General features: G+C 38.2%; 4 protein-coding genes across 5 annotated transcripts in view; 2 read left to right on the plus strand and 2 right to left on the minus strand.

Moving 5' to 3' along the window:
• LOC140954057 (histone deacetylase 3-like) overlaps nt 1-3,609 on the minus strand; it is a 24,269-nt gene extending 20,660 nt beyond the window's left edge. The window contains exons 1-2 of the mRNA XM_073403459.1: nt 3,418-3,609; nt 1,789-1,871 (exon numbers count right to left, since the gene is read on the minus strand). Coding sequence (XP_073259560.1) covers nt 1,789-1,871; nt 3,418-3,475 — 141 coding nt within the window. The 5' untranslated portion in view covers nt 3,476-3,609. The remainder of the gene's footprint in view (nt 1-1,788; nt 1,872-3,417) is intronic.
• A 13-nt stretch (nt 3,610-3,622) lies between these two features.
• On the plus strand, nt 3,623-9,090 carry LOC140954058 (recQ-mediated genome instability protein 2-like). The gene is made up of 3 exons (XM_073403461.1): nt 3,623-3,707; nt 7,072-7,302; nt 8,442-9,090. Exons 2-3 carry the CDS (start codon nt 7,077-7,079, stop codon nt 8,606-8,608), a joined length of 393 nt encoding a protein of 130 aa, XP_073259562.1. The 5' UTR covers nt 3,623-3,707; nt 7,072-7,076; the 3' UTR covers nt 8,609-9,090.
• A 2,203-nt stretch (nt 9,091-11,293) lies between these two features.
• LOC140921322 (dynein light chain Tctex-type 5-B-like) lies at nt 11,294-13,009 on the plus strand. The gene has a single exon (XM_073371320.1). It carries the CDS (start codon nt 11,381-11,383, stop codon nt 11,906-11,908), a length of 528 nt encoding a protein of 175 aa, XP_073227421.1. The 5' UTR covers nt 11,294-11,380; the 3' UTR covers nt 11,909-13,009.
• Nucleotides 13,010-13,109: 100 nt separating this feature from the next.
• The window catches only part of LOC140921321 (uncharacterized), a 51,537-nt gene continuing 49,161 nt past the window's right edge, over nt 13,110-15,485 (minus strand). For both annotated transcript variants that reach the window (XM_073371319.1, XM_073371318.1), the window contains exons 15-16: nt 14,655-14,832; nt 13,110-14,356 (exon numbers count right to left, since the gene is read on the minus strand). In XM_073371319.1, the coding sequence (XP_073227420.1) occupies nt 14,169-14,356; nt 14,655-14,832 (366 nt within the window). In that variant the 3' untranslated portion in view covers nt 13,110-14,168. The remainder of the gene's footprint in view (nt 14,357-14,654; nt 14,833-15,485) is intronic.

Below are 15,485 nucleotides of genomic sequence, written 5' to 3' on the forward strand. Positions count from 1 at the left end.
GCGGTGCAGTCCGGAAGGAAATCTTGTTGAGTCAATTTGACAGTTCTATTGTCTTTTGAAGAAAAAACAGATGACCTTCGCGCGTGCGCATAATCGGGACACTGTCCCTTTAATTGGGTTGCTGTCTTGACCAAGTAGCAGTATTGGTCAACCATGCATGTATTCATAAGCTGGCAGTTAACAAATTTTTATCATAGATGTACAATGTATTAAGGTAATTCCCTTGAAAAGAATGGACATGTACTATCCAGATTTTTAAAAACTTGCCACAATTGACAGCCATACACCTATGTATACTGGACATTAACTCATTTGCCCCTGGAAATTTTGTTGAAAAATGCGTTTTGAGGATACTCAAGCGGTTTTCTGGTCACTGTTGTTCTATAAGAGCTTAAACTTACCATAAAGCCATTTAAAAGTCGTACAGTTCGCAGCCCTCTGATCCAGATGCAAAATATTAGCTTGTGAAGTTTGGGCATGCGCAGAAAGCAAAATTGGGTTTAAAAGCCAGTGACACAGCAGTCTTGACTTTAACTCTACACTTTCTCTCTTCCCCTCTTTTTGGCTAATTTTCCTTCCTCGTTTTTTTTCTTTTGTTGGGCATTTGGTGGAAAAAATTTTAGGAAAGCTTTTTGGAGGTAGTGGAACAAGATTTTCAAGGAATTTTTCAGGTAAATGTTACATGGTTTTTTGCCTTTTTCTCCCATGTCCTTGACTGAATTTTGTTCATTCTGGTATGGTTTGAAAGATCTCTTCACTCGGTACAAGTAAGCAGACAAAGTTGTCCTTGACCATTAAAACTGATGATGTCACAAGGGGTAGAAGGGATGTGGATCCCACCAAGCGGTTATGGGTGGCTCAGGGGCAAATGGGTTAAACAACTGCAAAAATGATAAGGTCATCGTGCTTGTTTTTCCCTGTGTTTTTTCCTACATGTAGTTGCACACAAAATGTTCAAAACTTGAACAACTGTCACAAATTCATATCATAATAATCACATGTAGCAAAAACAATGAATCTTACTAAATTCTAGAGCCCATATGAATAATTTTTCAGTAAAGTGACTTCAAACTAACCGATCTTGCAAAAAACGTAAGAAAAATAAGTAGTTTTAACATTATCTCATACATTGTACTCCTCTGTGGCTCAAAAAATTAATGTGGAGTTTCACGTGATTCATATCAAAATATTACAACTTCTACTATCCACATTTTTTTCACCTTAAAACATATTCTTCTTGTAACTGTCACGGGTCAAATTAATTTGTTCTCGGGTTAAACATTTTTAACCTAGGTCAATTCTTGAATTCCTTTGTCTGCTAAGGCTTGAGGACAAAGGAAATTGAGAATCAAAATCAAAATTAACCTGAGATCAAATTTGACCTGTAACATACAATGTAACCATAATGAGAAAAAAACACCAACAAAAACGGAGGGTCACATTCCTTGGGCAAGAAGAGATCGCAATTATCATTCATTTTGACAGTTGCTTATGAAATTAACAGGACAATGACTGAGAATCTGCAATGTGTTACAGTATTCAGTTGAGACATAAAGTACATGTACTAGTTATTATTGAGGATCGGTCAAGAAATAGACTATTGTTTGAGACATCGACTAATGTATTGGCCAGGAACCCCACAAGATATGCAATACCCTTTCTCTCTCCTGTTGACACTGAAATTGATGACTTACAGTGTACTTAAACACTGTCATTTCTTATCATTTATTTATTCCTTGATCCTAGTGCCTGGAAAATAAAGAGCTATATGTATGATATAAAAATTACCTCCATTTTCTTGTGAAGATCATAGTTAAAAACTAGGTTATGTGTTAAGGTGAGTCTGTGAGGTTTCATTGGGTGATGAGGGCCTGAAGGTAAAAAAAAAAAAAACAAGGAACATTTTAAGCTACAAAAACCAACAAATTTAACAAACATTACAACTACAAGACAAAGGATAAAACGAAACATGTTTACTCTTCAAATCCAACAATACATAATTATCATGATACTATTTTTAACTACCAGATGACAAACAACATTCCAGAGTTGCTAGAGAAGATTACGTTTGGAAGTGATCACTTTTGGAATCGACCACATGTACAGTTAGCTACAGTCCCAGACAAAAATAGTTGGGACACTTCCACCCAACCCTGTTTTTTTTTTTACTTCTGGCCCATCTCCTCGTCCTCCCAATGTTGTTTTTCGCAGTTAAATCCAAATCTTGCACACCAACATTGGGAGGGCAAGAAGACAGCAAAGTGTCCCAACAATTTCGACTGAGACTGTACCATCAATTTTCAAAGTTATATTTTTGACTTAAGAATAATACAGAGGTGTGATCACTGAATCTTTTTCGACAGATAATCCATAAAAATTATAAGAAATTTGCCTTACTTTAGACCACCACCAAATTAGGCACAAAGGAAGGAGATATTTATAAGAGGCCAATTTATTATATGGCTAGTTTCAGCCCCTGGTCATTTATTACAGTACAGCTCAGAGATAAGCAACCTATGGACACGCAAAACACACGCACGTTTTCTGCGTTAACACAAAATCATTAACTAGTTTGAAAGCGCATTTTTAAAACTAGCTTACGCTTTTGTTATGCACTGTTTAATGCTTCATTGTTTTCGCTTTGTTTTCCCTACCCAAGGTAACTACATGTGTAATAGATATAAAATCGAGAACAAGCTAAACCTATCGAGAATTGAGTTGAGGATCAAGTTTTGCGAGACAGAAAACAAAAGATTCACCCAATACAACACAACATGGCATGGTTTGTCCGCCCAAGCGACTGCATGCTCGAAACAAGACCAATTAAAGTTATAAAGCGAATGCTTCTTCAAGGACGTCTACATCAAGCTTCATTGACACGAAGTCATCTTTCAGCGTCTGTTTGGAATATTTTCGAGGAAATTGAGTTGAATTTTCGTTATTAATTATGATTGAAAGAACATTTCGTCGTGATTTGAGAGTCAGGCATAAGAAATTGTCCTTAATGCGTGAGATCAATGTCTTTAGTCCGCAGGCGTGAGAGTTGGCAGGTATAAAATTGCTGCATGCATAATAAATGTATGGGGTTATATGGAAATCTTACTTCCCTTGGTCATATGTGGTAAACGCATAAACCCGTTCCAAATGAACATTCAAAGTACCATTTACACCGAAGTCAGGTTAATATTATAGAGCTTCCTTTCATAAACAGAGGTCAATGATCTCGGCTTAAATTTCACGGTAAGCAACACAGATTTTAAATCACACCAGACTTTTGATAGAACACAGCAAGCTTATGATTTATCAAAAGCTGTGTTAGTATTAAATAACTCATGTGTCAAAGCACGTAATTTCCAGTTTCTTATTACCGGTATATATATTAAAAGCTTAGATGCTAACTTCCAAGGATAAACTCACCATAATGGAAGTTTCCAACGTCCTCGTCGTAAAAATATGCCACTCTCTTCCTATACATTGTAGATTTCCCTTTACCCTTGTACTTTTACTGATCATAATTTTGGAATAAAACTAAATAAAGCCTGAACACCGAGAACGTCCCTCCATGTCCTCCCCATTGTACACGATCTACGGGTCCGCCATGATGTATGACGTCAGCCGGTAATTCAAACCCAGGCTTTCGGCTTGCCTTAAATATGCAAACAATTTTTCAAAATGGCGGGAAGTTAGGAAAGTGTTTTGCTAAGCAGGTAAGGGACGTTACGTTATTGTTTTGGATCTTTTCAGCTCTTTTTGTAGCTGCCTTCTGTAGATAATGAGTTCAATTTGGTTAAAAGGCGAAAAAATGAACAAAAGTACGTAGAGAATTACAAGAAAATGTTCAGGGGGAGCACAATTTTTTTCCGTTTGTCTGACATCCGTGACTCGACGTGACGGTACATACACGGTTCAGGTTGTCTTTGCAACGTGTAAGCACCTGAGACGATTGCCCAAAAATTTTATTGCAGTTGTTTGAGGAAGACACCTTGTTCTTTTTGCTGGTAGGAAAGTTATCGCTCAAAGCCGTATACCAAGTAGTGATTTTTGTGTCTAAAAGTTACCAATTTTTTGTCTGTCAAAAATCGGTAAAACAAGTAAAAATAATTAAAATTCTTTAAAATATTAGATTTGCTGTGGAATTGGAAAATTTCACATCGAAACTATTGGTTAAGTTGTGCTCTTTCTATTATGATTTTCAGAGGCAGAGTTTGTTACTTATATAATTTTTAGCGGAGCTCTCGCGCGCGAAGCGCGCAGCGGAGCACCATGGGTAAGAAAATGTGGTAAACTACCCATCCGAGAAAATTTGGTAATCACGTGACCATACACTGACCGCCGTCCGTCTGCACCACAGGCATAGCAATGTAAAATAACTCAATCAACAGGTATGGCAACCCAAATGCAACTCGAGGTTATTTTGACGGGAAATCGCATAGCCACCCGTGTCTTGTAGAGCAGAAACAACTAAAGAGTCAATGAAGAGGAAATTGGAAATTGTCTCTGTATCCGTGTTTTCTAAAGTATTACGCTTAGATTAATTGTCACGTCCACAAGTTTGGAATATAGAGCAAGAGAAACACAGAGAAAAAGAGAAAGTAGGCGTAGCGAAGCTCAACAAGAAAAAGAGCGACAGAGATTTAGAGCGAGAGACAAAAATCAAAGGAGACATTTTTTTGTTTGAAGAACTACATGAAAATTTTGTAACGGCGGTGACAAAATGACAAAATGCTGCGACCATCAACCATCAACTGACGTGATACAACTCACTTTGACTCTGAAGATGACTACCGCACAGGTTGTCGAAATGTCAGTCACTGGAAACAACAACAGTCCTATTCAGGACTACGTTCACCTAAACGATCAAACTCAACCTTTTGAAATGACTCCTGGGTTCAAACCTTTCACAAAATGAGAAATGCTAGCGGCCACCAATGCAAGGTGAAAATGAGCGGCAGTGAAAAAAAGTGAACGAAAAAAACGCGTAACTAAGAAGTTCCTGGAAGTTTCACATTGTAGTCGTGCAAAACAATGGCAAAGAAATGTAGAAAAAAAGTGTGCTGCACGTGCAAAGTTGCTTTTTTGCCAATTAGACCTATTGTTGTTTTTCACCATTCTCCGGCGTTGCCTTCCCCGCTCAGTATTACATGATTTTATATTTTGTTTGAACAAACTATAAATATTATCGTGAGCTTTGCTTTTAGCCCTGACTAAATCTATATATTAAACGATTTTTAAGTAATATATGTTCTTGAGCCTGTCAAAACTGATCTGAGAGCCTCCAAACCGACTCGGTTGCTGTACGCGTAAAATAAAAATCCAATCGCACTAAAAGTTATTTTTCTAGAAATAGTTTACCTATACCTATATTCTGACAAGGTTTGGCGATTTTCAATTTTTTCATTTTGCACACCCCAGGCGATATTTACGGACGGCCGCTCTTAACCCCCAGTTACCTGTACCAGTAACTTGACACTCTACGGTTGCGCTGTGCAAGCAACACATACCTGTAATACCACACTTTAAGTCAGCCCAGGACCACTCCACCAAGTTGTGTATAGGAATACTCTGTGCAAAGGCCCTATCTAACCCTTGCCCTTTTTGATACGCACCACTTTTTTGATACAAAAGTACCTTTTCACATAGCTCAAAAAACAGTTCCATTCAGTAGTTCATGACAGTAGATTTTCTTGCTGACCAAGTACAAGGGTCCAGGCAAGTCATCCTCTAAAAGAACATAAACTAACACAAGCAGGAAGTGGCCCTGGGCAAGCAAAATCTGAGGAGTGCTTACCCACAGTCTGGAATTCTTGAAATGGCGTCCATTTTGAAAAAATTCCTTTAAGTCTAAGGTCTCAGTATCAAAAAATAACCATTTTGTTTCTAGGACGATGAATTGAATACCTGCGTACTCGAGTTGATAATAGTAAAATAAACTAACTGTGAATGGAACATGATCGTCTGGATGATTAAGTTGCAATGTTCGTTGGGCTTCTGTCAGTTAAGCCGTGGTAATAGTAATAATAATAATAGTAATAGTGTTATTATTATTATAATCATAACTATGACAAAATTTGCAAATCTGATTGGCTATCAACTGCCCTGATCTCAGCCTTAATAAGACAGTTTAACTGGACAGTACGCATCATGCCTGGATAGTACGCGCCATCATGCATGCGTTTAAATGGCTTTTCTTTTTCACTGCTAGCAAAAATCTTGGAATTTCTTGTGTTTTGATTTTAAAAAGAGCTTTATATTTCGCAAATTTTGTTAAAGTTATGATTAATTGGTAACAGGACCTTGTGTCGTCCAATTCGGTTCGTAATCATACTCGTGATTAAACAAGTCGGACTCCCGCTACGCAGTCGTCCAATTTTGTTAATCACTCCTATGATTACAGACCGAATAGGACTCCACTCAGTCCTGTTACCATTACTAATCATACTCGTGATTAAACAAATCAGACTCCCACTACGTGGTCGTCCAATTTTGTTAATCACTCGTATGATTACAAACCGAATTGGACTCCACTCAGTCCTGTTACCATTACTTATTATTATATTATTAGGAATATTATTATTATTATTATTATTATTAGAAATGGTAACAGGACTGAGTGGAGTCCAATTCGGTCTGTAATCATATGAGTGATTAACAAAATCGGACGACCGCATAGCGGGAGTCCGATTTGTTTAATCATGAGTATAATGACAGACTGAATTGGACGACACAAAGTTCTGTTACCAATTAATCATAACTTTAACAAAATTTGTTAAACTAAAACACAAGAAATGCGAAATTTTTGTTTTGCTAGCAGTGAAGAAAAAAGTCATTTAAGCGCGCGTGATGGTGCGTACTGTCCAATTACTTAGGCATGACGTGTACTGTCCTATTAAACTGTCCAATTAAGGCTGAAATCAGGGCAGTTGAGAGCCAATCACATTTGACAATTTTGTTATAGTTATGATTATTTTTATTATTATTGTTATTATGTATCAGTGACGTAGATCTCAATGTAAAAGTTTTGCACTTTGACCAGAAATTTCTAATGAGGAATTATTCTTGATCTTGCGGCAGTACCCATGTCACAGAAACAGCAAGTCATTCTAAACACTCCTGCCAGGAAGGTCTTTGCCAGTCAATTGCACAATGACAGCATCCATTCAGATTCCAGCAATCAAGTCTGGCTACAGGGTATTGTAGTGCTAGTGTCTGCAGATGGAAATGATCTGTTTCTTGATGATGGGACGGGTATAATCCAAGCTAATGGAGTTACTAGAATTGTGAAAGATCTCTTCATCCAGAAAGGTGATTACAGCACTTTGTACTTACAATACATTTTCAATAGTTCGTGTTATTTTTAATTTCTTGTACGCAAACTGGGCAAGCTAGCTTGTGTTTGATATTACAATATTTTCCTCAATGACAAACTGTTTTCACAGTAATGAGTTGCTTGGAGTGGAGAAAGTAAAATAATGATGTCCGAGTCAATCAGACTTAAATTTCCTAAAGAATTGCCAAATATGATACTTTTTGCAAAATCATCTTATTATTGATTTAACTGGAAAAAACACACTCTTGAAGTGGTTTAAGAAAATTCCAGGAGGTATTGGCATCCTATCTAATGGTACACACTCAGTTAAAATAAAATAATGCAAAGAAGATCATTGAAGTTAAAGATGCAACTGAGGCAGTTGTGAAAAGAATGCTTTAAAAATTTAGGTTTGCCGGGGTTTCTAACTTTGTCCCTCTGAGCTAGCAGTTGACTTGCTACAAGACGACCTCATGAATTCTTAGTGAGCAGAGCAAGCATTTTAGGCGGCAAAGCAGCCAAGCAGCAAGCGAGGAAGTCATGAGAGGTCGACTTGTCTTGCTTGAGGTTTCCATTTGCGTTTCGCGCCAAAAATGGGCCAGGGGAGTGGCATGACTGGCATTTGGGGTTTTAGGTTGCCGTACAAAAACAATCAAAAGTCTGCCAGCTGAACTTCTGTATCTGGTACTTCCAGATGCTACCAAAAACCCTGAGAATTACAAAGCAGTTCTTTGCTTTTACTGAAGTGGTTAATGATGAAAAAATTCTTTAATGCTGGTCTAGTAATGTTAACTTATCCTTAACTTGTTACAATGTAGCTCAAAACACGATAACATTGCTTGACTTTGCTATTATCTGGTACCGTCTTTGTACATTTCTCCCCGTCTTAAGTTATTGACTTATGTATTATTATTATTATTATTATTATTATTATTATTATTATTATGCTGTTACAACCAATAGTATGAAATTTTAAGTAATTTATTACTGAACTACTCAGGTTGTTTAGTTTTTATATTCTGAGTACCTTTTTGCCTGATTTAGTTAATATTTTATTTTGTTCTTGTACACTTTTGTGTAGTAAATACAATGGTTGTTATTGTTGATTAAATTATTGATTTTAATTTTATTTTAGGAATGTATGTCATGGTTGCTGGTCAGCTGAGGTCAAGTGTTACGATTACGGAGTGTCTGCCCAGCATCAGAGTGTTAAAGATTGCTGACCTAACCAATAATGCACACAGTGAGGTATTGTGGTTAACAGAAGTTATCCATGCCCAGCTGAAGAGAAGTGCTCCATGAACACTGTTTAAATTTACATATAAACGTTGATCCATTTCTATGTATCTCTACATACACTGGGAGAGAGAAAGGTCTTCGGAGCTCACAAGAGACATGGTTTCACACAGATTGGTGAAAACATTTTCATGATTTCGTAGAGTTTCACATGTCCATAGGACACTGAATCCAGACTTTGTTAGCCTGCTGGGAGCAAACTCTCTATTTTGGCAATGTCATGACAAGTTGCGTGGCCTGTTCCCCTTGCTATTGAAATGGTGGGCTTGCTCACAGGTGAAAATCTACTTGTTGCCATGAGGCAAATGTCTGACCAATATTGCAATTCTAAACAATGATTAGTCAGACAATGAGCACATAATTATTTATGGTGTCTCTTGAGAAAGATGTCACTTTGTTGTGTCATGAAAGTAGGACAGAGAAAAAGCTCTCAGTCATCACTTATTATAGAATAAAGTACATTGTTCTGTAGTAGTTTCAAAAAGAAACTTTGTTGCTGTGTCAGTGAAGGAATTAAATCCCAAAATTTAGCTTTATCAGCTGAGATGATATAGTGAATTTACCACCATGAAAAGATTGAAAAGCTGATGTTTCGAACTGTAGCTTTCGCACTGGGATTCGCTCTTTGGAAGGGCTAGCTCTAGTTGTAGAAAGCTTTCTTGCAGACGAGATTGCAGCAACTTACAGGTGCAAAACCCGAGCTCCCCGAGCCTACATTACCTGCTTGTAAAACCCTACAATTTCAAGAAAATGGAAGAGACAGATTACAGGAGACTTAAACATTTCCCGATCTTGCCGGAAAGCGTGAAGGGGTGAAGGGAACTCCAGACGAAACTGTCCATGCTATAGCTTTGATGAATTACCTAGGTGGTCGCTTACGAGCACTTTCACAGGTCCTGAGTCCTTCCCTTTTTCCCAGACTCAGATATCCTAACCGGATTTTCCAATGTCAACCTTCCCTCGCGGCCCTTAGGCACTCCCATATTTGGCCTAAGCGGGTTTGTGCCACTTAATAGGGTTTGGTTTTCAAGGTCTCGAGTCTACCAGGGTAAATAATTTCACTATTTAGCGTAAACAGGGTGTCTTTGTAGCAGAAGACTTAAAAACCCGACCCAATCGAACTCCAATCGTTCGATTGACTTCGACTGGGTTCGGTAATCGAACTCATCCAAAACTTTAGCCTGCCTTACCTTACCTCCTTCGACGCCTACTACCTAAACTTTTGCCAATCGAACACAAACTAACGTTCGGAAATATAAGCTTCAACAATTGTACAAAAAACAAAGTACAAACATTAACCACAAAGGACTGCAAAGGACCGCAGACGAATATGCCGGAAAACGTAGGATCTATAAAGACCTGATCAGCAAAAATGAAAAGTAGACATATTAAATTCTGCAAGCGGAATACTGCAATGCTGATCGTACTACGTGAAAATTAACTCTGCAAGACATCAACAGCTGTCTATGGCTCTGTTTTGAGTTCTTTCGGTGTCGTGTTGATGTCTTGCAGAGTTAATTTTCACGTAGTACGATCAGCATTGCAGTATTCCTGCTTGCAGAATTTAATATGTCTACAAAAAACAGGTTTCATGTCGTTTTAAACAAGGCGTTGCGGTTAAGCGTTGTCTTCAATTTCAAACAAGAGTATACAGGCAAGATGAGTATACCACGAGTGCTCTTTTTTTCGCCGTCGGTGTCGATGAAAAGTTTATTGTTTATTTTTAGCTGACTTTGGCGGCGACCGCCAGCTTGGACTTTGCAACGTGAACTGATACCTGTACCTGTACGGTACGTGAGTTGGCCGTTGACTGTCAAAGTTGAAGTGCAAGTCTTATGCCCGCTACCGTCGCTAAGCAGTTCCAGCATTAACTGTGAATTTATCGATATTACTTTAACAATATTTATTCAATTTTATTCATTTTAACAATATTGTTATTTTCAACGCATAGCTTTTTTAAAATGTTTAAACAGTGCATTACTGTTAATTTATTTTTTACAAAATTAATTGTTGTTGTAAACCGCCATAGGACAGCAATGAATGTGGCGCTATAAAAGTAAATGTTATCATCATCATCTTCATAGTCGTCGTCATCATCATCATCATGATAATAATAATAATAATAATTATTATTATTATTATTATTGTTGTTGTTGCTATTATTATTATTATTATTATTATTATTGTTGTTGTTGTTGTTATTATTATTATTATTATTATTATTATTCAGTTCGATCGAGTTCGGTAATCGAACTCACCGAATTCGAAAAGTTCCAGTTCGGTTATGTTCGATTACCAAACCAATGCAACAACAATCCAACCGATGCGTTCGATTGATTTTTGGTTCGGTTTGAAAGGGCGATGAGCGGGTGTACCAACAACAGGGCTTTGTTCTAGCACCTAACTTTTGCTCTTAGGTGACTAGAAAATCTTATTTGTTTCATAGAAATCATGTTCCTTGAGTGCCCCTCCCCCCGTCCCGGACTCCACGACCCCTGATCTATCTAATTTGGGGAGAAATGAATCGGATCAAGATTTATAAACGAAAATTATGTTGACGAAGATTTACCACCATCTGATCCGGATCATCCCAAAAGAAAGCGCTGTGAAGATAAAAATGGGCACAAACATTTTAGTTATCCGTTTCCGTGCAGACGAGCACGTGTGTCGCGCGATTCTACATACCGGATATCAGAATACAAAGATATCGTATCACTTTTCAGTTGTCATCGGACTTGGCGGACAAGTATATGATGTGTACAAGGTTTTGTGTCAAACATGGATGAACGTGTAGCTCGCGCCAGGAGCAGCTCAAGTGCCTCAAGTTTATTTTTCCCAACACCGAAAGCTCCGCCACAAAGGGGTAATTTCCTCATGACCTATTTCTCGTGCCCTGTTGGTTCTTTAGAGCAGAACTCGGTTCACTCCTCGGCTCGGCCTCGAGGAGCAACACTGATCACTGAAAACACATACAAAATGGAACCAGACAAGAGATTCAGCGTGGCTGAGGTGAGAGCTATTCTTCATCAACATCTTCAGTCTCTTGAAACACAAAAATACGACGCTAAACTGTGCAGAGAGGTGGCCAAAGGAATGTGTAACTCCATCATGAGTGATTTAAAGTTGCTGGGGTATTCACGGTTCAAGTTTGTCTGTTCCGTCACGATAGGACAAAATAAAGGCCAGGGTGTGAGAATAGCCAGCCGATCTGTTTGGGACACTAATTGCGACCAGTTCGTGTCTGAAAGCTTCAAGAATGAAACCTTGTTTGCTGTTGGAGTAGTGTTTGGTGTTTACAAAGAGTGAGAAGCAAAGCTGGTGAAAATTTTGCCTTACATAACTTTATATATTCTGGTATTATTATTCGAGAAATTTGCGAAGGATAGCCTGGTTTGAGAAAATCCATGGCCCGGTAACATTCGGAAACAGCCACCATATAAAATCTCCTCAGAGCTTCAATTCACTGTCGCATATTTTAACTTCCCGTCGATCCAAGATAGTGTCATCATCCACAACCGAAAAATCAATCCTTATGTTGCGTGATAAAACTGAATAATATAGTCGTTTGTTTGTGAATGGACAACATCAAGTTTGTAGTCGTCTCTTTTGAGAAAAAAATTAAAAGCCCAATAATATCATTAGGGATGACATATTTGATTTGCTGTTATGTCGTGTTTACATTGAAGCAAAATACCTGTAACCAAGCAACGTGAAGTAGACTAGCTGGGGGGATTTATCATTCCACGGCTGCTTTTGCTGTTTTTGTTTAGGCTGTAAAGCCGTGAGGAGAATGAGGGTGTATCCATGGTATCCTTCGCAGCCTAGCTGATCGCGCGGCAAAGCCATGCAGTTGCGCTGCGCAATGTCCACCCCTCCTCCCCCGGCGGCTACGGCGTAAAGTTCCTCAGTGCCCCTGCACGTCCTCAATACCCCGCTTTATTCGCGCTCGCTTTATTCCCGGGACTATTATTATTCGCCCTTTTTCTCCCTAAAGTGCCTGTTCCCAGGGTACCAAAAGGCGCTTCCGTAGAGTGATCCCGCCAGCTACGCAGACTACCGAAGATGAAGAGAATAGGTGAAACAAAGGTCTGGGGACGATGAACAGTTAACCACAGCGATTTGAGGCCATTTTATCAACGGCGAAACAATAGAAAATCGCTACAACAGATAAGGAAGCTAAATAAATCACATTAAAAAAAATCCTGCCCCAAATTCAAAGTTGTAAGACAGGACACCATTAAAGCTCGAGAAAACTGTTTTAACTTCTGTTGTATAAATAATACAACCACGGCTTGCCAACAGTCATGTCATACGATACCTTGTTTAAATAAAGGCATGAGTAGACCTGTCAGCTATTGATGTTTAGGCCTCAAGCTACATCATAAAATAAAGTATCCTGTCTGACAGGCCTCTTGATATGATCCTCTTTTATGACAACTTGTTATTCCTTTTCATGCCCAGAACGCTGTGATTTGAATTCTTAGCGGTCTATTCCCCCAGGGTACGCAGAAAGAATGCACCTACACAGGGAGCAGAGAAGTTATTTGTGGCCTTAATTTACAGCTGATAGCGCGAGTTGCCTTCTTCATCATGCTGCCGTCCAGTACCGTGTTACGATATCTATTGTAGGTAGGACCGTCATGTATGTGGAATTACAATGTACCGAATATATGTTATATATAACACTGATATACATTGTCTCCAATGCTTAGCTCCAAGACTGCATCATCCTACACTTTACTACACTATATACACAGCTATCTTCATTAAACCCTAACAAGGCCTGTGGCCCCGACCAGATTCCACCCTGGTTTCTCAAAACTTTTGCTGCAGACATTGCTCCAATACTAACCGACATCTATCTCTCAAGACACGATAGACAGTGGCACTGTACCCCACAAATGGAAGGAGGCTAATGTGTGTGCAGTTTTTAAAAAACTTTTTTCTTTACAAAACCCACGAGACGATGGCTTAGTAACTGTTGTGCCCTGTGTAAATTCTGAGTCGTGTAATTTGTATATAGTTTTAGGTTTTAGGTAAGATCATTAATTTAAAAATCATGTAATAGATTAGTGCCAGTACATAGGAAAGTGTCCCCTTTTAGCTAACTCTAAAGCTAAATACATTGAAACTAAAATAAAGTTATTTTTGTTATTATTTATTCTAACTATTATGGCATTATGAGGGCTGTTCACTTGATCATTACGTCTGTATTGAACCATCACTGATATAAAAAAAGAACGGAAAAAGAAAAAATAGCTTCTTAATTCGCAAAATCGGGCCGAAATTTACTGATCTTAGAATGTGTATATTAAAAATACTGTTTCTGCAATAATTTAATGCTAAAAGGAATAAAACTGAAATAAAACTAGTTTTTGCGCTGAGAGACAAGCATCGTCAAGACTGATAAGCTTCTATAGAGACGAGAGACGTTATAGAGCACCATTCTCAGATAAATGCTAAATTCGTTATCAGTGATCAAACATACTGTCAAACAGACTCCTGATTTGACCTTTCCTATAAATGGGAGGCGGCATTTATAGCCTCACTTCTCATGAAAGGCTTACTAGACCAAGTCCCTGTTCGGTGGGTTATTTAGAGACTTTTCCGTTTTTTTCAAACATTTTAGCTGCTTGCGATGTTTCAACCGCATTTGTTTGTACGTTAAATAAAAACGTTGATAAAACTCTTCCAATGTAGATTGTAGCTCCTGTTTCATCCTCTTGTATTCTTTCCTTTCTCTCATTCTTATTGCTGCAAACATGCAATATAAAAAAAAAACCATTAGAAAAAGGCCTTTGGCATAAATTATTCTGCATTTCAGTAGTGCTGAATTTGCAATTTTTCCCGCGAAAGCATGCCTCTCACCCCCTAAGGTGCTGATGCTCACCCATTCTGTTTAGCCCCACCTACTATGATAGATCATTGGGGGATCCACTCTCAACCCCCCTGGATTTGCCTACTCAATCATTCGGCGTGGTTTTCTCGGATTATCTTAGTCCTATAAAGATATTACTAGCTTGAAACTTCAGTGGTCATCGAGTTGCGGTACCTTGTATATCGTAACGCCGTTTTTGCCGTCCACTGTACCATAACTGATACAACATTCCAATAATAACAGCTACGCACAGCAGGGAGAACAAGATAAATAGACTCAGGTTAAACAGAGCTGTCCCTGGATCCAGTAGAGGAACCTTTTCTTTTTGTATTCTGCTTTGTGTGTGATAAACCTATAGAAATAGATCAAGTTGAATTTGATTGTAAGGTTTTAGGTCATTTAGTAACTTCACTAAGTTAACTCTGTGTCAATCTGTGGTTATCCAAAGATTAGTTCTTCGTTAAGTAATTGAAAACTAGCTTGCAATTGCTACGGGAGTATATCAGTATGTTGTTATATCACAACCGTAGTGCATTTCTTCACGTTGAATAAAGTATAATCGTCATCATAATCATCATCATCATCATCAATAATCTTTTTCATTATTTCAACACTCTAAGAGCAATTGAATGAACAACTAAAGTAGAATGAAGTAAACAACGGCACAAGGCTACAAAACTGGAAGGTGCCAGATCTTTTTACCTTAGCTACTACTACTAGTTGATATTCGATATTAGGAAAGGCCCTCGGGGAGAGAGAAAACATACGTTTTATACGATAGGAGCTGCTTGAGAACGATCATTAACGTAGTGTTAATGACACTTAGGGAGACGTCACCAATGATGAATAAATAATTAATTAAAATTTACATCGACTTAGAGAAAGAACATCCACATTGTGGGTCTTAGTTTATCAACCCTTGTCGAATTGGAATTAATTTTGGAAATGTTAGTTTTGGGGAGAGGGGAAAACCACTGTACCGGGAGGAAAACCTGTCGGAGCAAA

This window comes from Porites lutea, chromosome 12 (assembly GCF_958299795.1).
Source record: "Porites lutea chromosome 12, jaPorLute2.1, whole genome shotgun sequence".
Classification (NCBI taxonomy): Eukaryota; Metazoa; Cnidaria; class Anthozoa; order Scleractinia; family Poritidae; genus Porites; species Porites lutea.

What these genes read in the sequence shown, in the direction of transcription:
- LOC140954058 (XM_073403461.1), top strand. Translation starts at nt 7,077, where the DNA reads ATGTCACAGAAACAGCAAGTCATTCTAAACACTCCTGCCAGGAAGGTC. An exon ending in AGATCTCTTCATCCAGAAAG is followed by an intron (nt 7,303 to 8,441) that starts GTGATTACAGCA and finishes ATTTTATTTTAG; the next exon opens with GAATGTATGTCATGGTTGCT.
- LOC140921322 (XM_073371320.1), top strand. Translation starts at nt 11,381, where the DNA reads ATGGATGAACGTGTAGCTCGCGCCAGGAGCAGCTCAAGTGCCTCAAGT.